The sequence below is a fragment of the Coloeus monedula genome (genome assembly GCF_965178545.1).
Source record: "Coloeus monedula genome assembly, chromosome: 3".
In the NCBI taxonomy this organism is placed as follows: Eukaryota; Metazoa; Chordata; class Aves; order Passeriformes; family Corvidae; genus Coloeus; species Coloeus monedula.
The window spans coordinates 22359967-22386775 of NC_138783.1; the positions used below are offsets into that span (position 1 = coordinate 22359967).

General features: G+C 53.0%; 1 protein-coding gene across 2 annotated transcripts; it reads left to right on the forward strand.

Moving 5' to 3' along the window:
- The first annotated feature begins 1201 nt into the window (after window positions 1–1201).
- On the forward strand, window positions 1202–25554 carry GPR156 (G protein-coupled receptor 156). Of its 2 annotated transcripts, none has more exons than XM_082278717.1 (11): window positions 1202–1300; window positions 9346–9490; window positions 9602–9746; window positions 12380–12516; window positions 14710–14845; window positions 15726–15836; window positions 16836–16961; window positions 17405–17500; window positions 20249–20485; window positions 22679–22837; window positions 23387–25554. In XM_082278717.1, exons 3-11 carry the CDS (start codon window positions 9642–9644, stop codon window positions 24569–24571), a joined length of 2292 nt encoding a protein of 763 aa, XP_082134843.1. In that variant the 5' UTR covers window positions 1202–1300; window positions 9346–9490; window positions 9602–9641; the 3' UTR covers window positions 24572–25554. The 2 variants fall into 2 exon arrangements, with proteins under 2 accessions (XP_082134843.1, XP_082134844.1); XM_082278718.1 differs by having other exon boundaries at window positions 9605–9746.
- The last annotated feature ends 1255 nt before the right edge of the window (window positions 25555–26809 follow it).

The window sequence follows — 26809 nt, forward strand, 5'->3', positions numbered from 1 at the left end:
GAGGAGGATGGGAAAACAGAGTGAAGAAGTCCTACTGCAGTTTCTCCTCTGGGCCATCAGTCAAATCTAGCAAAGGGGAGTCAGAGCTGCTGCCAGAACCAGAGGCTGCAAACTGGATGCTTTCATGGGGCTTGGGAACTAATAGGTCACCATTTGTTCATGATGGTGCTGTGAGGCACAGCAAGACCAACAGGCTGTGCAAACCTCCCCACTCCCATTCAGCTGCCCCTGGTCCACGGCTCTGCAGGTTTGGGAATGGGCAGGAGTGAAAAATTAGCGCTGTTCATGCCAGGGCCTAGCAGAGTTGGGTAAATGAGGTAAACAGAAGTGCGTAAAGAGAGAAAACCTTCACGGCCTAACACCTGTCTGCAAACAGCCCTTTCCAGCGGCACCTGGCACTTTGCTGCAGGCTGGGAGAGAAATTACAGCGCTGGAGCAGAGCTTTTGGCTTTTGGAATTGGGGGGAAATTCCAGTAAAATGGAGTGGATGTCTTGAGGGGAGAGAGAATGAAGTTGATGCGAGCATCAGGACCGTGGGAGGCAAGACAGGGAAACGGTCGGCACGGGGATGCTGAGACGGATAGTGGGTCTGTCCACATGACACCGAGCGCTGCTCACACAAACATACCTATTGCAGTAGTCACGCTGGCTACCACTAGCCATGGGGCGGCACAAGCAGGTCACGGAGCACGAGGTTGGCCGCCCTCGCGTTTACTCACCTTCTCGGGCCGGTTTGGCCACAGACGTGGGGTTTTGTGCTGCCTCAGCTGCCAGGAGCACCCAAGAGAGGCGGCCCGTTCCCAGCCGGGAGCATCCCGCCGGCAGCAGCGGGATAGGGATCGGCGATGGGCTCAGCCGCGGGAGCGCGGGGCTAGCGGGCTGCGGCGGCGGGGCCAGGTCAGCCGGGGCCGCGGGGGGGCTGTGCCGGGGGTCCCGCTCTCCCGGCTCCGGCACCGGGGGCGTTCTGGGGAGGGGTCGATGCTGCTGTTGCCTGGAGGAGGCGCCGGCGTGAAACGGGGTCCAGCCCTGCCGGGACAGCCCCGGCCCGCGGGCTTTTTCCCCGCTGCCGAGAAGTTTTGTCCCGGGTCAGACGGGAGCGGGGCCGGCGCCACCGCCCCGGCGGGAGGAGCGCGGCCGCCGGGCCCCTCCCGCCGCCCGCCTCCGCCGGGCCGGGCCGGGGCGCTGCGGGGCGGCCGCCGGCGCCGAGCTCCGCGTCCCGCGGCGGCTGCGGGGCTGCTCCCGCCGGGCTCCCGCAGGTTCCCGCAGGCTGGCACCCCGCGCACGGGTGCCGTCCCCGCAGGTGGGTCGGGGGCTCCGCCGGGCGCGGTGTGGGGAGAGGGGGGCCGGCAGCCGTGGCTGGGGCTGTGAGCGGGATGGCTGAGACGAGGGCGGCCGGGCTACCTCCCGAGTTGCTTTCCTGCCCTGGCGCTCTTCGCTTTGGTGGTTTTGCTCCCCGTGCCCCTTTCTACACAGCATGCGGGGTGCCGCCGGCGAGACCCCAGCGCAGCGAGGCCGCGGGATGGGCTGGCAGCCCCGAGTGCTCCCGCCTGCGGCACGGAGCCGTGGGCTGGGCGCGCTTTAGGGGGATGCAGCGCGCCTTGTTCGCCCTTCGCTGCTTGGCTGTGCCCGGAGTGCACCCCTGAGCTGGAAACGGGGCGGGCTTGGGCCGGTGTTTTGTAGCTCTCCAGAAAGTACCGTCCTGAAGGCTCCAAGCAGCCCCGGGAAGGCGCCTGTGGGAGCGGGAGCCTGCCGGCACCTCGCGATGGGAAAGGGCTGCCTCGCAGGATGCAAAGATGTGAATGAAGCTGCAGCCCTAGGTCAGTTTTTTCTAACCAAACTGCTGTTACCTGGGCGAGCCGTGTGCTTTTCGGAGTTCAAACTGGGGAGAAGAAAAGTTGCAACCAGCTCCACGGTGCAGCAACCTGCTGGGTGTAGAGGGAGAGAGAGGGACCCGTGTGGCCTGGGTTCACAGGCATGAGAGCCCCCCAGGAAACGCTCCAGGACCCAGCTTGTTTGCTTCTCCTTGGCTGCCAGAGTTGAGCATGACACAATTCCCAGGGGCTTGGTCACCTCTCAGGGAGGGGTGGCTCATGGACCCAGAGCTGGATTTTCCGCTGCCCCACAGGTGCTCTGCATGCTGAGAGGGGCAGGGAGGAGGCCAAGGGAACCAGATCCCGGGTAACCGGGAGCTGCCAGTGTTGAGTTGCAGCTGGCATTTCTAATGCGTCCTTGGCGCAGCTGCTGCATCGCCTCACCCACCTGCTGCCGGGCACTGGATGTGCCACTCTCACTGCCGACCCTGTGCTGACACAGTTCACAACTAGCACTTTCCACACAGGTTTGGTTGTGCCTCCAGTTTTGGAGCTGCCCCTCTCCACCCCTGCGCAAGCCTCACTGCTGTCTGCAGGGAGCCAGGCTGGCAGACCTCGTGTTAACCTTGGTGTGGCCCTGCCCCTTGGTGGGGGGCTTGTTTTGCCCAGCAAAGAGATGAGAAGCCTGAGCAGGGCACCACTGGGTGCAGTTTGGCAGCCTGTGGTACCTGGGAGGGAAGCCAGAGAAGCTGTGGACATCTCTGGCTTTTAGAGCCTTAAGTCAAATCTGTCTCCTAGGGGAAAATATTCCCTGCTGCTTGGTCATCAGGGGTAAGGTGAAAGAGCTGCAGTGCTCTGTTTTCCTGCCTCTTTAAGGACTAAATGTGTCACTTGATTTCCAAAATCCTGCCAAATTTAAAAGGAAAAAAGTTAAATAGAGAAAAAACATGCTGACCTTGTTAGGGCTAGAAGCTGTCCCCATGCTTGGGGCTGTGTGGCTTTGCAGCCCAGCCATCCTAGCCCTGTGTGTGAAAGCACAGGTGTGCTGGTGCTGTGAGGGGATGGTGTCTGATTGCATGGAGGAGCAGCTGTAGCTTTCTGCCAGCTTTGGAAATGGAGAGCTCTTGAAGGCATATGCTTAATGTGAAACATAACTTTATGGAAATATTCCTTCTGAGGCCTCTTCCTCTGCATTTGATAGCTCGGCAGCAAACAGCTTCAGTGGAGGTGAGCTTCTGCTTTTAATTAAGTCATACACACCTCAACCACAAGGTAGATCTCCCTTGTAAATCAAAGTACTAAATCATCAGGCTTTTTTACCTCTTATTCATGATGGCTCTCTAAAGATGGTACAGTTAAGACAGAAAAAAAATTGCACGCTACACCTTCCTGTAAGGCTGTTTAGCATGTTCCTGTTTGTTAGGCTGGTGCAAACACCTGGAAGGCAGAGGGAGCTGATGGAAGGAAGGGATGTTGGAGCCTCCAGCAGCAGTGCTTGGGGCTGAGCTGTGCTTCAGAGCAGCATATTGGGGCACATGTCCAAAGGAGAAAGTAGCAGCCTGGGAAATGGCCTGGGAAAAGGCAGCTTCCTGAAGCAGGTCATGCATGTGGATGGATGGGAGCAGGTATAAAGGCAGCAGAGGCACTGGGAATGGGCACAGAGCTCTGAGAGCTGGTAATGCTGCACCAGACCCAGCACCTTGAAGCAGCGTCCTGGTGGAAAAGTGTGAGTGTCACACAGCCACAGTGGCGTCCTGCAGTATCCTTGTCCTGTGACAAGGTGCCAGCCTCCCTGGGGCAGGGATTCAGGATTGACCAGCCCCGCAGACAGAGGGGCTCACAGTTTGCCTGCAGCAACTACCAGGGCAAATTGTGAAGCAGATGCAGGGAGATTTTTGCACACCTCCAGCCTTTCTTCTCTTTGGCTGTGTCTGGCAGTGTGGCAGGCAGGAGCTGGGTTTCTGTGGGCATGGGGCATGGTGGCCATACAGTTTGGCCCTGCAGCCAGCCCTGGCCACTTCTGCCTCTTTGTGGTGAAGGTGCAGTTCAGCATGAAATTGGCCATGTGTTTCTGGAGAGGCAGCCCCTGCCACCTCACTTTCAGGTCATCTGCCACATGTCCAGCCCTTGGAATGGAGACCTTCCTGACCCAGCGCTTGGGAACGAACAGGGAGGTTGTCCATAGAGGCAGAAAAACACCTTACAGGTGTGGTCTCCCAATAATAAATGAAATGACTGATTAAGTTGTTATGGAGCAATGAAAACCCAGGATTTTCCCCAAAGTGGTGAAAAGCCTCTGCATGTCCTTACTGTCCATGCAGCACCCCAGCACCCAGCTTCGGGCAGAGGCTTGGGCACGGGGAGGGCATGGGAGCAGCACCGCTCCTTCTCAGAGCGGTGCTTGGGGCGTGTCCCCTGCCTGTTTCTGCGGGAGGCCGCTGTGCCCTCCTTGGCCCCAAGTGGTGAGGCTGCTATCTTGCAGCAGAGATCCCACTGCCTCTCTCACTGACTGCAGGAAGGTGAGCTTCCACCAGCATGAAGGATGGTGGGGTCCCAACCCCTGGACTCCCAGCCACTTCGGGGAGGTAGAAGGAAGTTTATGCTCATTTCATCCGTGTGCTGCTCAGCAGCTGCTCCAGCTGGACACGAGGGAGGGCTCAGGTCTCTGAGTGGCACAAAGTCGCTCCTGGGCAGCTCCAGGGATTTGGTTTAGCTCCCCATCAGCTCTGGTCAAATTGGCCTCATCTGCAGCCTGCTCCCTATGCCTCTTGGTATTCCCACCTGATTTCCCTTCCTTTGAGCATCTCCAATCTAGTCTGTCTCTGTTTCTCACATGCCTATCATTGTACAGCAATTATGGTTAGAGAGTTAAAAGCCTTATCACCTCCTTAGTTGGAGAAGTGTGAGTCAGCTCCTCGCAGGACTGTGTGATGGATCAAAAAAACCAATGATTTTTTTTTTAATGGAGGTTTCTTTCATTCAAAATGTAAACTACAGAACTGAAAAAAGCCATGTGGGTATTTAACCTGCATTTATAAAGTTAAAAAGTCTAGAGGCAGAGCTAAATGTGCCAGCCTCGTGCCATCCTCCCAAGCTGAGGCAGCTACAGCGGACAGATGTGCAGCGAGATCAACATTCAGAAGTTATTTCCTATGTGGTCTTGGGACATGCTTTCCAAAATGGTAGGAGGCTTGAAAATCACACCTAGCTTCAGTCAACACAAAATTTCAGGTTTGAGAGTCACACGGTGAGCTCCCCATGCATCCAGAGACAGAGGCACCTTGTCCTGCACCTCCCTCCTTTGTGTGCAGCAGGTCCTGCAGCTCCTGGTGGTAGTCCTCCATACCCTGGATGGGAATCACCGAGTGGGAGCATAGGCAGGGACACTGCCTGGGGGGGAAGATGAGCCCATTTGGGCTCTGTGATGTGCTCCATCATGTGCCTGTGCACTGAGCTTTCTGTCTATCTGTGAGGTATGAAGATATCTGAGGGGCCTGGAAGTGGTTCTGGAAATCCCAGGGACAAGACCAGAATGAAGCACAAGCACAGGACAGTCCCTGAGAAGAAGGGTGACGATTTTGTAGCTCCCCAGTGTTCCTGGGGATTGAGCCTTTGTAACCCAGGTTTTAGGATGATGTGATAGGCAGGGTTTCTTTGTTTTCTTTATTTTTCCTTTTGTGTTTGCAGGGGAAAGCATGAGAATGTAGGTGCTGAAGTTTTAAATATAAATTAAAAATAATCTTCAGATATGCTGTGTGTTTTAACTCACAGTTTTTAAGTAGCTTCATCGCGGGGGGTATTGCAGTAAGTCTGTGACTTTTTTTGATCACCTTGGGGATGGCAATACTGCATGTTTCTCAGGCCAAACAAGAAGGGATCTTGTTGGACAAAAAGAGCAGAAGGAAAAAGCAGGAGCCTGTCTCGGAAGTGCCAGATTTCTGAATTGCACAACCCCATCCCGTGGTGTTCACGTTGCCAGAACAGTTATCCGGATGATTTTCCGCTGTCAGTGTGCAGCCCCGTGTCCTGTCAGCCGAGCCTGCTCCTCACCAGCAGACCTCCACCTCCCACCAGGAGTGGCAGTAGCAGCACAGCCCATCGTGGCTGAGCCGAGGTCTCCTGCACCTTTCCTGAAGCAACAGCAATGTCTCTGCCCTTTGCAGATTGCTCCTTCTCCCCAGCTGTTCTCCTCTGCCTCTGGCCACACAGCCACTTTCCCAAAAGTTCTTCTCAGCAGATGTTTTTCCAGATGTGCTCCTTGCAGACGGGTACATGTACCATTTCTCTGTCTGGGCTGGTATGACCGGGCAGGATTGCAGAGCTCATGAAGACTGGCACATTTCTGGATGCAGTTGTTCTGTTGTCTGTGATTTGACATCTTCAGTTTTCCACTTTTGATTCCCCAAGTAGTGCTGTCACCTTTGGGAAGAAGCCTGTCTTTCAACACTACATCAAAATGAACCTGTTGGGGTGAAAAGTTCATTCTGCCCGCTCTGGGTCTATACATGCTGTGCCAATTTTTCAGCTTCTTTAAAGGGTTTTTTCCTGGTTTTTTCAAAAGAAAGGTTTTGAAGGGAAGAAGAAACTTTGAGATAATCAAGATGCATTTAGATGATGTCAACTGTGTCTATTTAGAGGGCTGTTTATCAGTTAGTCTACAGTTTCTCAGCACTGTTAGATATTGGACTCAGTGATCTTGGAGGTGTTTTCCAACCTTACTATTCTATGATTCTGTATCTATCCCTGGAGGTGTTCAACAAACGTGTAGATGTGGTGCTTAAGGACATGATTTAGTGGAGGGGTTGCAAGTGCTGGGTTAATTGTTGGACTCGATGGTCTTAGAGCTCTTTTCCAACCTAAATGGTTTTAGGGTAAGTATTCCTGGGTCTTGACAGATCTAAAGAAACAGGTTTTCCAGGCCTGGAGATCAACCATTGAGGTAGCCACAAATTGCTTTTATCCAAATACTGGTTTTAGCAGTCAGTGCTTCCCTTTTATCTTAGAAGATGATGGTGCTAATATTTTTCATGTGGTCTAGTCACTTGTTTCCTATCAACATGTGGCTTTTTGGATCATGTCCACGTGCAAGCTGATGGATGTATTTGGCCTCTGTGGCCAAATACTCTCCACCATGTCCCAGGCAGCCAGAAGGTGCAAGGCCACAGAGACTGAGGGCAGCAAGGGGAGAGCAAGGCAAGCAGAGCTGTCAGGTTCCTTCCAATCCAAGCCGTTCTCTGATTCTGCTCTGGAAGTGATCCACTGGAATTGGTTGGCATTTTGGTCTTTAAAAAACCCCAAAAAACCAAACCCCACAAGTCTCTGCTCTCAACAGACCCTCACATTTTAAGGATTGGGGTGTTACCTGTTGTTGTCTGTCTCCACAACCATTGCCCAACTCACCCTGAGGGTCAGTGACCCCCACCAAAGTGCTGATCCCCCCTGGATCCTCCCTAGGCCATAGAGAAGCATTCCTGCCAGCTCTCACAAGAGGCAGGAGCTGGGCTGGAAATGCCTGTTGCCTTTCAGCGACAACTGCACTGGTGCTTGCTTTGTTGCATACTAATGAACGCTAATTGGCTGTGGCTTGTTATCAACATTGTGTGGGAGCCGTTTGCAGAATGCCAGGGTGGGGGCTGGGGAGACCCACCTTCTGCCTTCCTCCTAGGGGTGGCCCCTTGGGTGGATGAGGGCTGAGCTGATGCTCCTTGTGGTGACATCTCCATTTGTGAGCCATGGGAAGGCTGTGCCTGCTGGCCTCATGCCAGCCTTGGTAGTGGTGCACCTGCCAGGTGTGTTCCCCCTCTGACATGGCAGAAGGTTACAAGGAATTACAGGGGTTTTTGTCTTTAAACCCACCTGGGGGCATGGGGAGGAGCTGAGCCCCATGGAGGCTGGGCAGTGCTCACTTTCAGGTCTTCTCAGCATCTAAGGTTCAGTGCCCCTCTCCTACCTCCATCCCCACCCAGCCCCTCCACACTGTCCATTGGTCTCTTTGAACTCTTCAGCTGGAGCCTGTCTCCTACTCTCCACTGCGCTTCCAGCATTGTAGCAATCCTGGCATTCACTGGAGCAGCTGGATATCTCCTGCAGCCATGCCTCTTTTCCCATCACTCAGCCTGAGCTATTGAGGGCATGAAAACCCCCAGAAGATGATCCTGCTGGAGGGGGGAAACACCACCACAGTTTGCTACAAGCTGAAGGGAGGGAGACTTGATGGGCCTGGGTGGCTTCAGCATTCTTGAAAAACACCTCTTTACACACCGTGTATGTAAAATCTTCAGTCTGGCTGATGTGTGATACTGTGGTTGCAGGACACAGTGAGCTGATCTCACTCTGGGAAAAGTTCTGGCAGGGGCAGGACGGTGCCCGGACCCACAGTACATGAAGGCTTCTGCCAGCAGGAGAGCTGGGGTTATTGCTTCAGAGGTGGGTCTGCTAATTTTGGACAAGTAGCCTACTGACCTTGATGTCCTTGGGCTGGGACTTGTAAGCAATTTCTCTAAAGCTGAAAAATCAGTCTACATTCGAGCTGAGAACACCACCTGTAGCTCTTCTGGCATTTGAATCCCGATTACGCCCTGTGACAAACATCAAGTTTCAGACCAGGTCCTGGTGACCACGCTTCTTTTTAATTTACTCTTTCTTTGCTCACATAATGACAGGAGTTTTTCCAAAGAAAGGACTTGTAAGGAGAGGGCATCAAATTGTCAGGAGCAGTGACAGGGAAGGATGGAGCACCAGCAAGGTGCAGGGGATGCTCCACCAGGGAGCAGCCCCGAGGAGCATGATAGGGATAATTTTTCCCTCCCACCTGTTGTTAGGAGCAAATAGGGAGCGAGCTGTTGCACTTCCTCCCCAGCTGCTAACGACGATGGGAGACTTGCTTATGGTCGTGTGCTGGAAGCTAATTAAACCTGGTGACAATGGTAATTGAGTAAGGATGCTTGAGGATAAGTATGACCTCATGTCTAAAATGGAAATGAGGCCTATTAAAATCCACACCAAAAAGAGAAATGAAAGGGGGAGCAGAGGAAAGGTGGTGCAAAGGGAGCAGGAGCAGGCGGGGACAATACCTGGCAGCCAGAGCACTGGGAGGGAGGGGGAGCACAGAGGTGTCAGGCTTCTAAATGTCCTTAATAAACAGCCAGCTCTTCAGGTAGCCAGGCTGCACCTCGGGCCAAGTCAGCCAAAACACTGGGCTCAAGAACCTTCCCCTCGGCTCACCCAGGCCTGGGTGTAGGTCCTGTTAAGCGATGGCAACACTTGTTGCTGTTTGTTGTTGTCTTCACTCGCTGGTCCTTTGCTGGAAGAAGGGGACGTTCCATGAAACCAGCAGTTGCTGCCAGTGCAAGGAGGGTACTTGCAAAATGACCCTGAAATTGCTCCAGCGCAGGAAAATGCATTGGCAAAGGAAAGCTGCAGCGGGTTCAGGGTGCCATGCTCTTTCTTGGACCAGCACAGCGCCTCATTTCAGCTCCCAGCTGGGATACAGGGGCTGGGACCACTGTGACCCTCCACACGTGTTGTTTTGCAGGGTGGCGTAGCAGTGCTGGGGATGCCACCGTGCTCCATGGGAGCCCAGGTCCCGAGTTGAGTCTCCTGCTGCAGAGGACACCCCGAGGGACATTGGGAGGGGTCGCTCCCTGTCTTGACCCTGGATGTGCATCACATCAGTTTTGGTAAGCTCAGCCCCGGGCTGCTGGACCCTTCCCTGCGCCCGCTGATGGGGGGGATATGGGGTGTGCCAAAAGTTTCTTCCCCCTGGAGAAAGCCAACTCTCATCCTTCCAGCAGGGCAAAGGTGCGGCTGGACGACGGCTGAGGATGTGCTATGGAGCTGGGATTCAACTGCTCTGAGCTCTGTGATGGCAGCTCCCATTTTGGCAGCCAGGAGCAGCAGCAGCGGGTGCTGCAGGAGCTCTGCACTGTGACAGTGGTATGTATGGATGCAGCAGGATGTATGGATGCAGGGGAGCACTCTGGGGCTTGAGGTTTGCTCTGCAGAAGTAGATTTGGGGGAGGCATGAAGAGGGGGTTGCAGCTGCCAAGTAATCCCAGTCCTGCTGAAGGCAGCACACTGTCACCTCCTGGTTGGCCTCCAAGAAAAGCCCAGTCTAGGTGACACCCAGCAGTTATCCAGAAGGTGAGACAGCATCCACAACAACCAAGTCATGTCAAGCAGCCCTCCCATGTGTCGGCCAGCTGCTTAGGATTGACCTGAGATCGCTCCATCTACCCATGACCTTTCCTGTCCCCTTTAACTTCAAAGTGCTTTTCAAATATGGAGAGAGCAGGATTTAATTAAAAGTCATCATCTATAATAAATGGGACCTCCCCCCCTCCACTAGTAAGCCAATAGAAATGACACTGGGATGCACTCAGTTGCAGCTGGCACCACGTGAGGCTGCTGGATGGAGCGGCGAGGCTTGGCCCACTCTGCTCTCCATCACGTCCTGCATGACCATGGGCCTTTAATTAAAAGACTGTAAGCTGCTTGGCTCCTCTGGCTCTGGCAGCTGGCTTACAATTAATATTCCCCCTGCCAGGACCAGGATTTACTCTGCTCAGCAGCCAGCAAAGCGCTCCATCAACTTCAAGTAGCATCAACATCCAAGGAAACAGCAGTCAGGTGGGAGGGTGTGTGGGAAAGGAAAAGTGGAGATCATAGGGGTGTTTCTGATCCCTGGGTGGTTGCTGGGAATAGGGTGCAGTAACACTTTTGACAGCAGCCAGAGGTGAAAAGATTTTGTTGGTGGATGCATCTGGGAGAGAAGTGCAGAAGCCCCAGAATGCTGAGTTTGCCCTGCTCACCTCACTGGCAAAAACCAGGTGTTACCCTTGGGCCCAAGCAGGCAGGACACAGAAATAGAATGGCATTACAGCCTTGTACCAGCCCTGTCAGCTCCAGTCAGGGGGAGGGTGGGCCTGATCTGTGCTGAATGATGGGGTTTCTACAGAGAGTCCTGCTGTAAGTGGGGGACTGACCTGACTGACCATCTCCACCATCTGGTGTACTCTTCATTTCCCAGAGAGGCAAAAGAGTCCCCAGGGAATAGCAAGAGGGAAGAGGAGGTGGGAAGCAGTTTGCAGGAGGCAGATGAGTATCCCCCAGGGATCCTTCCACGCTGCTGCAATGCGAGGCTGAGATGTGCATGCAGCTGTATCCCAGCAGCAGCAGCTCTCAGCTGGATGTCTCTCCCAGGCAGGGGGTTGCCTTTCCCAGTTGCCCTGTGACCAGCGTGGCACCAGCACGTGAGCCGCCAGGAGCCTGTGGATCAGCCGTGCTCGTGTGGCAGTGACACATTTTTGTTTCAAGAATTACATGTTGGCTTTAATTCTCCAATCTGTGCATTGTTCTTGTTCGCCCAGAGGAGATGAAGCCTGGCTGGGGAAGAGGGAGATGAGGCATTGGCTCTAAACAAATGCCTTTCTTCTGCCTGAAGATTTATTTCTAGCCAGGTTGGAAGCAGAAACAGCTCAGACCTTGAAGTAAAAATGGGAAGTTTGGGGCCGTGTCAACTGTCAGGAAAAGTAGTTTTCTGCAATAGAAATTGGATACAGAAATACCTGAGAAAGGACTCAGCACCAGAGAAGTTAGTGAGGAGGTGTGTGATCCCAGCTCAAACCCCATTCTCCTCCCTCCCCCTTAAAGGGGATGTGCCAGCACTTTAATAAAAGTGATGCTTTTTTTAAGGAAAAAAAAAGTCAGTAGCCCACACATGCACACCCTGTTAAAAACGCTGGAGCATTTTAGATCAGCAGTGGAAGTAGGTTTCTTGTTTCACATAGGATCGTTTTATCCGTTTTATGTTAATAAGGAGATAGCAGAGAATATTTTTAAATGGAGATTTAAACCCATAAGGTGGCTTGTGTGCAAGGAGAGAGGTGCCTCCATCATACCCACTTTGGGAGTGTCCCTCAAAAGCCGGTTCTCAGCTGATGTGTGCCTGGGACCAAGTTAGTTTCCAGCTGGGAGATGGGTGGAGCCCAGCTCGGTGTGTCACTGCCTCTGAAAAACGCTGTCACACTCCCTTTGCTGTGCTCCTGCCCCGACTGGCAGCTCTGCTGCTGGCTCCCAGTCACGTCCACCAGCTGGTCACTTGTCTGCTGCAGGGAGGGGTAAGGGTGGGAGCCAAGAAGCATCTAAAGAAGCATGATGCCAACTGGGGGACCACGGGAGAAAAAAACCTTTCTCCAAAGGTTTCTTTCCACAAGACAGTGGGGAACCATTGCCCATGTTCCTGTGTCCCAGAGCCAGGGCTGCCTGAGGTTTATGAATCACTTGTACAGCGTCATTGTGGATTTGGCTAGTTGGCCATAAGAAGAGGGCTCCTGGACTGCTGTGTCCTCCTGAGCACTCAGCAAGGGACAGAGCTTGTGTCCTGGCCACACACATCTCAGTGGCCCTACCTGCAGGACTTGGTCTGGTGCTGGAGTGTCTTCTTACCAGGAGCTGTGGTTTCCAGCTGAGCAGGATAACTATGGGAGTGATCATGCTGGGGTAGGGACCTTCTTTGTTGAGAGCCCCAGCAATGTCCTTTTCTCCCTTACCCCTCTTGCCTCCCGCAGACATCTTTTGACCGCAGTGTGAAGAGCTCCCCATCCTTCTCTGCTGGTCTCCTGGGAGTTGTGTGGACATTCCTGACTGGAGGAGTCCTGCTAGCACTCTTCTTTCTCATCTTCACAATTCGCTTCAGGAAAAACAGGTAAGGGCATCCCTCTTCTGGGAGATTCCCCTGAGCTGGAGTAGCAGAGTCAGGCTCCTTCAGAAGCAGGCTCTGAGCTGATGGCCAGCTAAGGATCAGGAGGGTACAAGCCTGAAGGAGCAGCACGGGGCAAACAAGGGTAATGCCAGGGGTGTTGCAGCTTTCTCCATCACACAAAGTTTTGATCACTGGTGGAGACAGTCCTGTTTGGACTGCTCCTTTCCTCCCCAAGGCAGGGAGCTGTAGACAGGATGAGAGGAAATAGCTTCAGGAAATGCATCAGGGGAGGTTCAGGTTGGACACCAGGAATAATTTTTTCACTGAAAGTGTTGTCAAGCACTGGAACAGGCTGCCCAGGGAAGTGGTGGAGTAGCCATCTCTGGAAGTGTGGCACTTAGATGTCGCACTTAGTGCTGTGGTTTGGTTCCCATGGTGGTGTTTGGTCAAAGGTTGCACTTGATGGTCTTGGAGGTCTTTTCCAACCTTAATGATTCTCTGACTCTATGGGTGCCCTTTGGTGTGACACAGACAGTGATGCATGGTCTCATCCTGGAAGTGCTACTCCATAAAACCATCAACAGGAGTGGGCAAAAAGAGAGCTCATTTCCTTTTCTGTTCCACATGCTTGAGAGCATCGCTCTGAGCAGCACAGCTCCATAGCAAAGCCATCATACTCCCCACAGTGCACCATGTCCTTCTGCTGTTGGGCCACTCATACTTTGAAGATATTGATAACCCTTTTTGATCTTGGTGGTTGCTCATATTGGTGGGGAACATGATCTCCATTGGTGAGAGAAGCTGGTGATGAAGTATAGACTTTTTTTGGTGCTGATCAGTCTGCACAAAGTAGATAAAAAGTCTTGCTCCCCTGAAGGCAGCATAAATCCAGCAGAAGGTTCAGCAATTCCTCATAGCTCAATCTGTCTCAGCCAGTGCTGGGCCTTCCTCAGCAATTCTGGGTCTCGGCTGCCTCTTTGCCACCTTCTCCTCAGCTTCATTGGTCCCTTGGTATCTCAACTGCTTCCTCCCCCAGGGATACATCCCTCTGCCAGGCTTCACCTGGCAAAGCCTTTGCTCTCCATGTGCCATTGTTTTGCACAGAGGCATACATCTGAGTGCAGCCTGGACTGATGTTGTTTGAGTTCTCTGGTTGCTTAAAGGAATTTAATGCTCCTGACAGCCACTGTGCAGTTGGGAGGGTCCTGCCCATAAGGGTTTGTGTTGAGAGCCCTGTGCCTGCTGCAGTGCATGACCTGTGTCCCAGTCTGAAGCACCTCATTTACTGAGTGGTGTTGAGTTCAGTGGCCACCTGAGCTGATCTCAGAATGGGCTGTACTGAGTGTGCGTTATTTATTTGCTCTGCAGTAAATAAATACTGGTCTGCCTCCTGAATCTGGGAGGGCAGAGGAGACCTTTCTCAGCTGCAGCTGAGACCATGAGCTGGTGAATACCTTTCTCCAAGGGCTGAGACGTGGTGAGGAAGGCAGGGAGGGGGAGAGACAGGTTGAACCCCAGGTTTAGAGACTGCAAGACAGCAAGCCAGGAAGGAGCTCAAGGAGAGAGAAAAGTAATGACCTGGCAGCAGATGGAAGGAGCAGAGCTATTGGGGGGGATGGCAGGAGGTACAGCTTTCACTCAGTGGGCTTGCTGGGGAAAGGTGACAGGTCATGAGAGATCAGTGGGTTGATTCTCCCCTCCCTGAATACAGTTACAGGATTATGAGTGATGGGGTGAAATTACAGAGGGGACACTGTAACCTGAACGTTGCTGGCAGCTTCCTGAAGTTGAGACTGTGCTGAGTGTGGAGCTATCTCCTAGAGGAAGGAGCAGTGGGAAGGGCCTGTTCCTGGGGGCATACATAGTTCTTGGACCCAAAGCTTACTGCTGGGGACAATCACCCTGGGCTGCATTGGTGTGGTTTTCCACTTCTGCCCCTCTGCAGCAGAAGTGTTGCCATAGGGCTAAATGAATACTTTAAGGATTGTGAAACACTCCAGCAAGAAAGGGGAGAGGATGGGGCCATGGAGTAATGGCTGAACTTTTGGAGCAGTGGTGAACAGCTCAGGCTGGGGGTGGACAGTGTGTCAGCATCCCTTATGGCCAACATTATCCCTGTAAGGGGACCTCACCCCTGTGCTGCCAGGTCATAACACTCAGTAACTGTCATCATCTTCCCTGCTTTGTTTCCTGGAGGATTGTGAAGATGTCCAGCCCCAATCTCAACATTGTGACCCTGCTGGGCAGTGGCCTGACTTACACAAGTGCTTACCTCTTTGGGATTCCAGAGCAGAGCCTGCCGTCTGGAGACTCAATGGAAAAGCTTATTCAGGTGAGCGGGGGTTTTGCTGGGATGGGCACCTTGACGCGTGTCCAGGCCTGTTTGTACGTGCTCTCTCCCAGCCAGTGTCACCTGTACAGGCTCCGTCCCAGCCCAGCCTGTCACCACCTCGCTGCTCAGCTGGGCTGTGGCTTTCGCATACGCAAAAGGCAACCAGAGCTTTCTGTCTGAATGGCCTTCGCTGTTCTGCAAACCACATCTGCACCGAGGAAGGGATTCGAGGCAGGTCCCCGGGGAGAGGTCCCGCAGGCAGGCAGGCTGCTGGGCTTGTAAAAGTGCAGCAGGGAGAGGGGAGCCCAAAGGGAGATGAGATCCCCCACACAGCCACCACTGCCAGACACAGCACAGGTGCTGTGAGGCTGTGGGTAAGTTTTTCGGCTGCAGAGCAAATCTTCATCAAAACACTCACCTGTGTGATGAACCCCCATGTTCTGACCTGAGGCAGCCACCCTGCCAGACTGAGTGGGTGTGCACCCGTGTGGGGGAGTGGGACATGGGACAGAGCACACCCTGCATCCTGCTCAGCCGCTGGGCTGAGGGTAATTAACAGAGGTGCCAGCAAGGGATTTATTGGTGCTGGGACCTTCTGTGCCCCTGCTGCTCACAAGCTGTCTGTCTCTCCCTGCCTGCTCCTCCAGTGAGAGTCTCTAGGGATGGGGAGGAAAAGTTAGGCAGCAGGCATGCCTACAAGAAAAATCCGTGCCTTTGAATTTATTTCACCCTGTGGTCAGCTTCCTGATATCTGATACCACCCTCCACAAGTCAGAAGACTGTAGGCATGTCCCCACCCATCCTCATTGCATCCCAGGGTGGGAGGGTGGGAGGTGTCCCTGCCAGCCCCTTTCAGCCCCCCTGCTCTGACCCCTGGCAGGTGAGGCTCTGCCTGCTGTGCGTGGGGACCTCCCTGGTGTTTGGTCCTGTCCTGGGGAAAAGCTGGCGGCTCTACAAGGTGTTCACCCAGAGGGTGCCGGACAAGCGGGTGGTGAGTACGCAGCACCCGGGGCGGGAAGGGACAATGGCAAACTTTCCAAGGAGGGCAAACACCAGCAAGTCCCAAACCAGTGTGGGATACAGATAAAACTGGCCCACGACAGGGACAGATGCCACAATGACAGCTCTAGTTTCACACCTGTCTGGGCATGGGCCCCTCATTTATTCCTGCACAGTGAGGCAGGAGCTTTTCCACTCTACAGGCAAGTGGGTTCCCCAGTGAGTCCCAGCCCCATCACTGAGCAGTGTTCTCATTTTACATTGGCCATGTGCCTTCATTACGCTACACACCAGTGTTTGTGTTCAGGTCTGGGCTGATTGTTTTTGTGGGATGAAAATAAACCAGGTGTCCTCAAAAGCATATGATGTAGGGCCGTCCCCAGATGCATTTGATCTCCTCTTGAAGGCAGGAAGGGAGTGGTGGGTACTCCTCTGCAGCACTTAAGGAAGGGAATTCAGCAGCTGGGAGGGAAATGGGAAATTCGAGCACTTAACAGTGCACTTACAACTTTCAGTGGTCACTTTCCAGCAGTGAAAAGGTCTCAGGTGAAAGATGGGACAAGAGGGTTTGCAGCAGAACTGGGTACCAGCAAGGACTCCTGTTCCACACTGGGATCTGTGTTTAACTTGCAAAATGATAATCCTACCAGGTTTTTTTCTCCACCCTTTTTGTTTCTTCTGGTGATGTGGGCATAAGGGATGATAGCCTTGTTTTGGAAAAACTGTTTTCTGTCATAGCATTTACCTGCTACCCACACCATCAGGCAGGGTTTATATCTGGCCCCAAGCCTGATTAGGTCTCCAAGAATTTGGGAGTTGAACACAGAGATCCTGTGGCCAACTCAAATGTAGGTGCTGGGCACCTCTCTGGGGGAAGTAGTAGGATGGACATGTCACTTGAAAGAAACAATAGGAAGGGACCCAAAGGGATGGAGGTAATTGGTGTCCATTTGTTCCCCACAGTAGCCTTTACTTTCTTGTGTGTTTGCAGATTATCAAAGACCTGCAGTTGCTGGCGATGGTGGCAGCGCTGGTGCTGGCAGACGCTGTCTTGCTCTTGACATGGGTGTTCTCTGACCCAGTGCAGTGCTTCCGAAGCCTCAGCGTCTCACTGCGGGTAAAAGGCTGAGGAGGGGCGGTGCAGGGTTTGCTGCGTCCTGAACTCTGCGGACAAAGCTGGTGGGTGGCCAGGCATTTGGAGGTGGTCTTTGAAATACAACAGAAAGAAAAACTAGGCAGAAAACCTTCTGGGCACTCTGGATTTGGTTTATGTCTGGTCTATTACAGAGGTGAGGGTCCACTGCAAAATTTCCAGGTCTGTGCAGATCACCTGCATGACACAGGAGAGCTCCAAGGCATCTGCAGATGCTTTAGAGAAATGTTTAACCAGCCCTGCTGGCAGCAGAAGGCCAAAATCTTTTTGCTTGAACCCTCTGCCCCTCGAGCACCAGCCTTGACCTCTCCTTTCAGAAATTTACAGAGGAGACCAGCTTAAATGCATCTTCCCGTCAGTCTGTGCCAGGCTGCAGCCTTCACTTCTGCCTTTCCCTTGCCTTGTAGGCGACAGAGAAAGGCATGACGTGCTCCGTGAGCCGGGTGCAGTCCTGCGCATCGCTCTATTCCGATCTTTGGCTCGTTCTCATTTTAGGGTTTAAGGTATGTAGCCTCTTGACTGATTCTTGCATTATATCTCACCTCCTCCCTGTCTTTCAGCCTAAACTGTTTAGCAGCACTTGTCATTTCACTGCCTGCCCAAGCTACATGCCTACTGCAGATCCCAGCTACTCCTGTTCATCTCATAAGCCCCCCGATTTCCAGTCCTTCCCATCTTGGGAAGGGTGAAAGCCCTGCTAGCTGCTTTTTGCCTGCCTCCTTTATGTACACTGTGCACATACATTCTCTCTAGTTCTCTCCTGGCAACCCCCTGAGCTTCATCCATCTCACTCCTTGAAACCCACATCTTGATGTTTTTGTGTCACACTCCCTCCTAAAGACTCCAGTGAATGACCACTGCAAAGGTGCACCAGGTGGCTCAGCCCCTGAGTCCTGTGACTTCAAACCAAAGATGTGCTGATGACAAGTGCTTGGTCCCCACCTTTACAGGATGCTTATCAGCTTAATTACACCTCTGAGGTGCACTTTCACTGGTGAATCTCTGCACACGGCCACTCTTATTCCAGCAGTGTTAGTTACACTGATGTAACTATGTAGGTATAATTATGGCTGTAATTTTCTGTGGTCTCATGTGTCTCTGGTATGGCAGAGGCTGGACACATTTCAGAAAGCTGATGTTGATGAAGCTTGTGAGATCACAGCCTTTTTTTGGGAATGGCTTCATCTCTGCGTGCAGCACAGGCACTTCCTTTGTGATTCACTGTAATGTAATACTCACTGACCATCTACCCAGAATCATAGGAAAAAGAGCAGAAGGGACCTCACAACACAGCCAAGTCCTCTCCTCTACATTTAATTTCAAAGACATGAATCTAGACTGTCCTTAAAAGTCCTTTGGTGTTAGGGAATGTAGGTATTACCTGGGCTTTTAGTGCTGTGTCTCCACCTCTGATTTTGTCTGCAGTTTGTGTTAGGGTTTAGACAGGTAATGTCTTTGCCTGCAGCCCTTACAAAATCCTTTTGGAAGTAAAACATCCCCATTATCCGTTCCAGGTAATCTTTTTTAGTGTTGCATTGAATCTGGCCCTGTTCCTTCCTACTTACTGGGGGTCACAGAGTACTTCCTTGGTGGTTTCTCTGGAGTTAGTCTGGATTTACTCTAATGTGAGAGGAGGCTTTATCTCTCTGCGTACATAGCACGTCTTAGCATCCACGGCATTTATGTGCTCAGCCCTCTGGGAAGACAGTGTATTATCCTGGTTTTACTGGCACAGAGCAATGAACAGAAATGACTTGCCAAGGACATGCCTGGAATTAGGAGCAAAGTCCTCTGCTCAAGTTCAAAACAAACAAACAAACCAACCACTTATTCCTGTGCTTACTGAGAGTCCTAGTTTATGTTGTCTGTGTCCCAGATAGACTGTATGAATTTAAATGGGACTTCGGTGCTGGTTTTTTCCTGCTCAGGGATTAGGGGTTGGCTTGCCTTTGGGCTGTTTGGAGGTGCCCTGTGGTGGACAGGGTTATGGTCCAGTGCAGATTCTACAAAGCAGGGTCAGGCGCCAGCCTGGTTCACAGCAAGGCAGATTTCACTCTTACAACCCCACTTTGAGAATTCATGCTGCTCTGAAGTTGGGAGTCTCACCAGAAATCTGGACATGAACCTCTCTTGCCTGTGTCCCTCCAGACCTTAGCCCTGGCAGTGGCCATCACAGTCATCAAGCAGCCACAGCACAGAGGAGTTCAGAAGGGTTGAAAAAACATCTGCATCTCATGTCACAAAGTAGTTCTTGATGCCCAAATAACAATGACTCTTAATAAAAGGCTGACACTTACTGGGTAGCACAGGAATAATGTAGGTCATATTCCCTGTATTCCAGGCCCTTGGAGGAGATGGGACTTTGTTAGATGGTGTTTCCAAATGATCCTGAAGGCAGACCATGCTCTGCACTATGGAGGCAGACAAAAAATACTTGGTGTTTCCTGCTAGTGTCACCTAGGGAAGGAGAGGCTCATCCTGCTGGGCAGTTTTATCCTGAGCACACTGGAAAAATGCATGCATGAGACCCTTGAGGAGCAGGGTGGTGAGACAGCCTGCTCTGAAACAACTGGTCTGCTTGGGGGGAGGGAGAGCCTCTGTGTACAGAGCACTTCTGTAGTGCCTTTCCCTGCTGCTGGAGTCAGGAAACAGCAAAGGGAAGGGAGAAGAATTGCACCTGGTAGTTTCCTGGATTATTGCTATTTAAAGAGGCACCAAGTACATCCTCTTCCCTCCAGTCTAAACCTCCATTTCTCCTTGCCGTCTTCTTTGAATTTCTTCTGGATATCCTTCATATCCTTCCTGCTCCTTCAGAGGTGTGTGTTGCTCCTTGATGGCACCCACTGCAGCAGCCCTGCAGAGACCTCTGCCTCCTGTCTGCCTTTGCTTCTCCTGCTCCAGGCTGCCCAAGGGGTGGTTTTCACAATTTCTCCCAGCCGTGCCCTGCTCTGTTGGCAGCACCTGCTGAGCTGACTCTTGGCTCTTCATGCCTGTTGGTTGGGACCCCCTGTGCCCACCAGCACCTTCCCTCCTGCCCTGTGTCCCCAGCCCCTCTCCTGGCCTGCAGCAGCGTGCCGGGTGTTTGCTGCGGCGTCACCACCGCGCACTCCAGGTCTGCATTATAGATCAAAGAGCATTAATTAGGATTGTGCTGAGTGTATCTGAGCTCACCAGGCTTGGTGTGAGGTGGGGGTTGACACCATCAGGCTGTAATTTTCCACTCTCTGGAAACCTCTTTTTTCTGCTTCCAGAGTATCCTCCTGCTATATGGGACCTACTTGGCCGGTCTGACCGACAACGTCAGCTCCTCACCAGTCAACCAGTCCTTGACACTCATCGTTGGGGTCAACCTTGTTTTCCTGGCTGCTGGCACCATCTGCTTAGTTCACCGTTTTTTCCGTACTTGGCATAATTTGTTGTTTGGTTTTACTTCCGGAGGCATCTTTGTGTGTACGACCACAATCAACTGCTTCATCTTTGTCCCACAGGTATGCTGCCACCTCTGTCCTGTCACTTGGCTGGAAATGGGCACCTTTTCGGAGTTTAGCAACATCAGCTGTGTGGGCCAATGCACTCTCTTTCCTGCTTTTTCCCCCAAATGTTTGGACTCACCTGTACAGCTCATTCTCCAAGCCCCACCCCACCCCACCCCGGTGGTTCTGCTTCCCCAAGCAAGTTCTCTGAGTCTCAAAGAATCACAGAATTGTTTGTATTGGAAGGGACCTAAAGATCGTCTAGTTCCAACACCCCTGCTGTGGGCAGGGAAGCTTCCACTAGACCAGGTTGCTTGAAGTGCCATCCAGCCTGACCATAAACATTTCCAGGGACTAGCCATCCACAACTTCCCTGGGCAAGCCTGTTCCAGTGTCTCACCACTCTCATAGTGAAGAATTTCTTCCTTATATCTAATCTAAACCTACCCTCTTTCAGTTTAAAGCCATTCCCCCTTGTCCTAGCACTGTGTCCTTGTAAAAAATCTATCTCCAGCTTTCTTGTCCCTTGTTCCTTTTATGTCCTGGAAAGTCTCCAAGGAGTGCAGCACTGCTGCTCAGAAACCCTCCTGCAGGAACGTGCCACAGGTGACAGCCATGCAGACAGCACACATGAGGCGAGGCAGCCACTGGCCCCCTCCTCCTGCTCCATGCAGGTGGTGGGATCTGTCCTTGGTGCAGTTGTCCTCAAACCTCACATGCACACTCCCACCACGAGCTTCTGCCCCTGGCAGGGATGGAGCTGGGCACAGGCCATCCAGATGGCCCAGCCACTCTCAGAGGAGACTTCTTTGCTGCTGGTGGTCCCCAGGGGAGGCTGTCCTCCTCTGCACTTTTGGAGAAGGAAGCTGGGTTTTGCCACAAGTGAGGAGGAGGAAGAGGCGGAGGTGTTTAAGGGAAGCCTTTTGTGGTGAGGTGAGGCACTTCTGCTTCCTGTGTCCTCCAGGAGCAGCCTGGTGTGCCTGGCCACCACGTTAGTGGGAATAATGCTCCCATTGTTAGAGGGAGAGGAAACAGTTATTTACTCAGTTGAATGTTTGGAGGGATGTTTGGGCTCAAGGACATGAGGAGAGAAAGGGAGGAAGAGGTGAAGCTGACGAAGGAGCACATCTGTGCAAGGGAGGGCTCAGGGGATCTCAGCAATGTGTATAAATATCAATGGGGGTGGAATAGGGACGGGGAGCAAGGCTCTTCTCAGTGGTATCCACTGACAGGACAGGGGACAATGGGCACAAACTGAAACACAGGAAATTCTATTTAAACATAAGGAAAAGGCTGGAGTTTTTTCTGTGAAAGTTGCAAAGCACTGGAGCAGAATGCCCAGAGAGGTTGTGGAGTCTCCATCCTTGGAGATACTCAAGGCCCAGTTAGACACGGTTGTGAGCAGGCTGCTCTATCTGACACTGCTTGAGCAGGGCAGTTGGGATGAATTCCAGAGGTCCCCTCCTGCCTCAATTGAGGCAGTGTAACTGCAGAGCCCCAACCCCTTAGATGAGCAGCCTTTGGGAGCAAGGATCCAAACCCCCTCTGGTGAGCACCAAGCCTGCTGGTGATGCTCTGCCAAGCTCCAGGTCTTTTGGACTGAGGGTGGAGAAGCTGATGAGCTGTACTTGCACTCTGCCTGTACCATTTTTCTGTGGGAGCTTGAGGCCCTTGAACATTTTATTTAACTTGGATCTTTTAATTCATTACCTTGTTTTTCCTAATGGGCTTGCTTTTCAGTGGCTCATCTGAGATCAATAAACAGCTGGAGCTGGGCTGCACAAGTCTTCTAGGGAAACACTAGATGGAAAAACAGATACTAAACATTGCTCCTTTTCAGCTTGTCACCAGTGATTCGGGGATAAGGGGGCATGCGTGACACTGTCTTTGTCTGTCATGGAGTCAGGGAGTGGGGAGAAGAGGGAGGGGGCTTTTACAGTCTGCTCAGCAGTCTCAGTGCAGCCAGGCACTGACCCTCTCTGCATTAAAAGCTGGAGCTAGGAACAGGGTAGGGCTCAGATGGGTGGGAGGCTCCAAGTGACACTGCAGCCCCTCGCCCAGCCATCTCTTGCTGCCTGTCTCTGCTCCCCGTCACACCCTGCCTTTGTCTCCCCCTCTCCATCCCTTTGTCTCCTTCGCGCTTGAGCTGTGCTGCCTCCCGCTGTGTCGGCTGGGGCTCTGTGGATAACACCCTCTTCTACTCCCCAGCTCAAGCAGTGGAAAGCTTTTGAAGAAGAAAGCCAAACCACGAGCCACATGGCAAAATATTTCACCAGCCCAAGCAGGAGCTGCCGCTCGGTGTACAGCGAGGAGCAGCTCTACCAGCTCATAGGGGAGAAAAACTCCATGAAGCGGCTGCTCACCGAGGTACAGGGCTCTGCCAGCCCCCCTCCTCCAGCTTCTCCCCCTCCCTTTTGTGGGCTGAAGGCTTTGCAGGGTGGGAAGCCCTTCTTTATACCCCTGTCCACACTGTCCTCACCAGCCCCTTCCTTCCTGAGGGGAAGAACTGCTTTGTTTTGTCACACTCCAAAGCACCAAAATTTAGGCATAATCTGGAGGGCTTGAAAAAATTATGCAGGGAGGAGTGCAAGAGAGCCTGGTTCCCACAGCCTTGTCAAACATGGTTAATTTACAGGGGAGACGCTCTGTCTCAGAAAAGCCCCCAGCCTCCTGCTCCCTCACCTGCACTGCACAGGTAGAAACACCCCAGCCTGTAGAGCTGCCTGCCCAGTGAGCCCCTTCCCACACCCATGTCTGGGGGGCTGCAGGGGAGGCTGAGGTCACACATGCTGCTGGTGTGGCTCTTGCCATGCAGAAAGGGGTGTCTTGTTTTCTGGCAGTGCCTGCTTCTAAATTGGCAGCGTTTTCGTCCCCTCTGCCCGCCCCACACTTGACAGGCTTGTTTGTTTGACACAGAAAAATGCCGTGATCGAAAGCCTGCAGGAGCAAGTGAGCAGCGCCAAGGAGAAGCTGATGAGGCTGATGTCTGCAGAGAGCGGCTGCGACCCCCGCGCGCTGCCAGCAGCTCCCTGCACCTGGAGCTCAGGGCAGCCTGGGGATGCACCGGGGGACTGCTGCACCCCGGATCCAGAGAGGGATGGGTGGCAGCCCCCCTGCTTGCTGGGTACATCACCACTTGGCAGCAATGCTCAGGCCCTCCAGAAACATGCAACCCAGGAGCCTGTTTGCTCTCAGGTGCTGCTTTTTAATACAGGGGACAGCATTGAAGGTGGCATGAAAGATGTCCAGGAGTGTGGGACACCTGCAGCGCAGGGGCAGCCTCCAGAGCAGCTGCCAGGCCGGGACAACTCAGCTGGTGTAGCCTGGGAGTCGTCCCCCAAAGTCAGCTATGTAAACAGTGAGAAGCTGTGGGAAATCTTGCGAGAGTTAAGCCTGGATGGCAAAAACTACAGCCCAGCCTTATCTGCAGGACCCCCACTTGGCAACCGGGGCACCTCAGGCGAACAGGGAGAAACACGGGTGGGCCAGGAGGGCTACCCAGGCATCCACACACCCCTCAGCCCCTACCTGGCAAGGCATCGTTGGAGGATCCCGTTGCCTCCTGCCTCTACACGCTTCCCTGGACATATATCCCCTCGTGCCAGCTGCAGGGTGAAGGAGGTGGGCAGTTGGGGCCATGGAGAGTCAGCACATAACTCCCTGGGAATGGGAGGGGAGATGGCTGGCAGAGGGCCCCTTCACCCCCCAGCACCATCCCCTCCAGCCATGCCAAGGGAGGCCTGTCTCCAGCCAGAGAGGTGGCGGGGGTGGCCAGAGTCCCAGGGTGCTTCATCATGCATCCCGCAGGAGCAGCGGCGGTGGCAGGGCACCCCGAGGGGACCCGCTGAGCCCTCGCTGCGCTCACTGTACTATTACCCAGACTCCGACTCCAGCAGCAGCAGCAGCTCTGAGGAGATGTTTCATGGCTGCCACCGACCCTGCTGCGAGGTTTGCTTCCAGAGCCCACACGGCTCCCTGGACAGCAGCAGCACGGACACGGACACAGAGCCCAGTGACTGCGAGGATCAGCAGACAGAGCACCGTGGCGGGCCCCAGCCTGTGGTGAATTTCAAAGACGATCTGAAACCCACCTTCGTGTGACTGGGAGCACCCCTGCACCAAAAGCAACTGCCCTCCCACCCCCAAAACACTGCGTGTTTTTTCAGCAATGCTAAAGCCACACATCCCTCTGAGGAATGTGCCTTGTTCTGGAATGTGGGGATCAGGAATAAACCTTGCCTCGTTCTGGTTTGCAGTGTCAGCCCCAGCCTGGTCAGCCGTGACTGCAGGCTGAGTTTGGCTGAGAGGGGGTTGGCAGCACTCAGGGAGGTGGTGGTGGCTTTGTCCTGGCTACTCTGGGCAGCTGCCTGTGTCCCACAGATAGCCAGCACTTCTGTCCATCCTGGTGCTAGCAGTGGAGAGCCCAGGGCTGGGGGGTCTGTGAGAGCCCAAACTTGATCTCCTCAGAGAGCTTTCCCTGTAAGACTTGGGTGACTGGCACTGGCAGGAAGCAGTATCCTGCCTCAGAAACAACCATTGCTTCTTGCACACCACTCCATACACACCAACTGAGGACTCCTTCCCCCGAGGCTGCCCATGCAGAGTGTCCCACTGGCATCACCCCCAGCTGGGGATGGGCAATGGATGCCAGAAGCGGATGTAGGCTGCCACTCACCTGGGGTGTGCTGCTCCCAGGCAAAGCAAACTTTTGGGTTTTGGTGGGTTTTTTGTAGCATCTGAATGAGAAAATGGAGTCCAAAGGTGATATCCGTGGAGGTGTCTTCGCATTTTGTGTAGTTCAGGTGCATGGTTGTAGGTGAGACTCAGGTCAGAGCTGAGGGGAAAGACAAGCTAGCCATTGTAAAGAAGGATCTGAAAAGGGTTTCTTTTTTTACTTTGATTTCTGGGTCTTGTGCCCTTCTGTATGTCTTTGTATGGACGATGTAGTCTGGAATAAGGTTTGTTTAAATTAATATGCTCTGTTTATTTTTTATCTTAGAAATACCAAGAACAGTAAATCCAGTGTGTGTGCCTTTTTGGGGATATTTATCATGGCATTTGAGCTTATCGTTGCCTCCACAGGAATTCAGGATGCTGAGACCTTGCACTGATGCCCAGTGCAATACAAACCTTCTGGAGAAAGGCTTGATTAAAAGGGCAGGTGTCAGAGGAATCCCAGACCTGGTTATGAACAAAGCATGTTAGCACTGCCCTCTCTGTTACCCTTTATGATGGTGAAATCCCTCACTTCTCTCTCCCTTCACTGGCGTCACCTTTTTTCTCCCCGTTGCCTCTGCAGTTTTCCAAGCTTGCATGTAGGGCAAATCACCAACCTCAGTAATCTTACGAGGAACAATATTCCCACAGCCCCTGCTTGCTTTTAAAATGGAAACACTCCAGACAGAGTGTAGTTTTGTGTGTGTGTGTCACTTTTTGCTGATAGAAACCGTTTTCTTTCAGTTTTACAGCGATCTGAGCTCTGGCCTGGGTGAGACGCACTGAGTGGGAGGGTTCCCTACCTGTGCGGGGCAAACCCGGGAGGCCGGGGGCTCGCTGCAGTGGGACGCGGGATCGCTGTGCCCATCGCCTGCCAGCCGCCTGCAGTTCCGCAGCGCTCGCAGCAGGTGCTGCTGCTGCCACGCCGGGCGTGCCGGCAACCACCGAGTACATCCCACGGCATCGCCACGCTGGGACAAGGCGGGGGACAGGCACTCTCTAGAGACCCTATTAAATAAGGGTCAAACCCACTTCTCCCCACCCCCAAACGTGTTTAGAATAACACTTTGCTCTGGGGCTGGGAAATACTGCAGCACAGTCAAAGGAAATGACCAACCATGAACCCACCTGGAAGCGGCTGATATAAGAATTAACTTAAAATCCACTAAATGCAGAAAAACCCTCCGGAGGACTTTGAACCTAGGGTTTGTTTGGAAACTCACTGCTGGAATTTGAGGTCGTTGCTTTTCTGTGTGGTGACTAGCAGCCACCACCTGAAAACTGCATAGCTTGTGGATGCACCCACTAAGAAGGCCAAGAGCATTGTGGCTTCTGTCACAAATAGTGTGTCCAGCAGGACCAGGGTAGGGATCATCCCCCTGTATTCAGCACTGGTGAGGTCACACCTCAAATCTTGTGTTCAGTTTTGGGCCCTTTCCTTGCTGATGGCTGTTTAGGAAGGGTCACGTCACAGCCAGGATGAGATCTCTTTCCATGCCTGTTTGTTGGTCCTTGGCAAGATCCTGGAAGGCAGGAAGCCTTGAGGCTCTTGTGCCACAACCACCTGCCATGGCTCAGTCTGCCTCTGTTACCCTGCCAGCTTGCCACTGTTCAGGAAATAAA

What these genes read in the sequence shown, in the direction of transcription:
- GPR156 (XM_082278717.1), top strand. Translation starts at nt 9,642, where the DNA reads ATGGAGCTGGGATTCAACTGCTCTGAGCTCTGTGATGGCAGCTCCCAT. An exon ending in GGGTGCCGGACAAGCGGGTG is followed by an intron (nt 15,837 to 16,835) that starts GTGAGTACGCAG and finishes GTGTGTTTGCAG; the next exon opens with ATTATCAAAGACCTGCAGTT. An exon ending in TTCTCATTTTAGGGTTTAAG is followed by an intron (nt 17,501 to 20,248) that starts GTATGTAGCCTC and finishes TTCTGCTTCCAG; the next exon opens with AGTATCCTCCTGCTATATGG.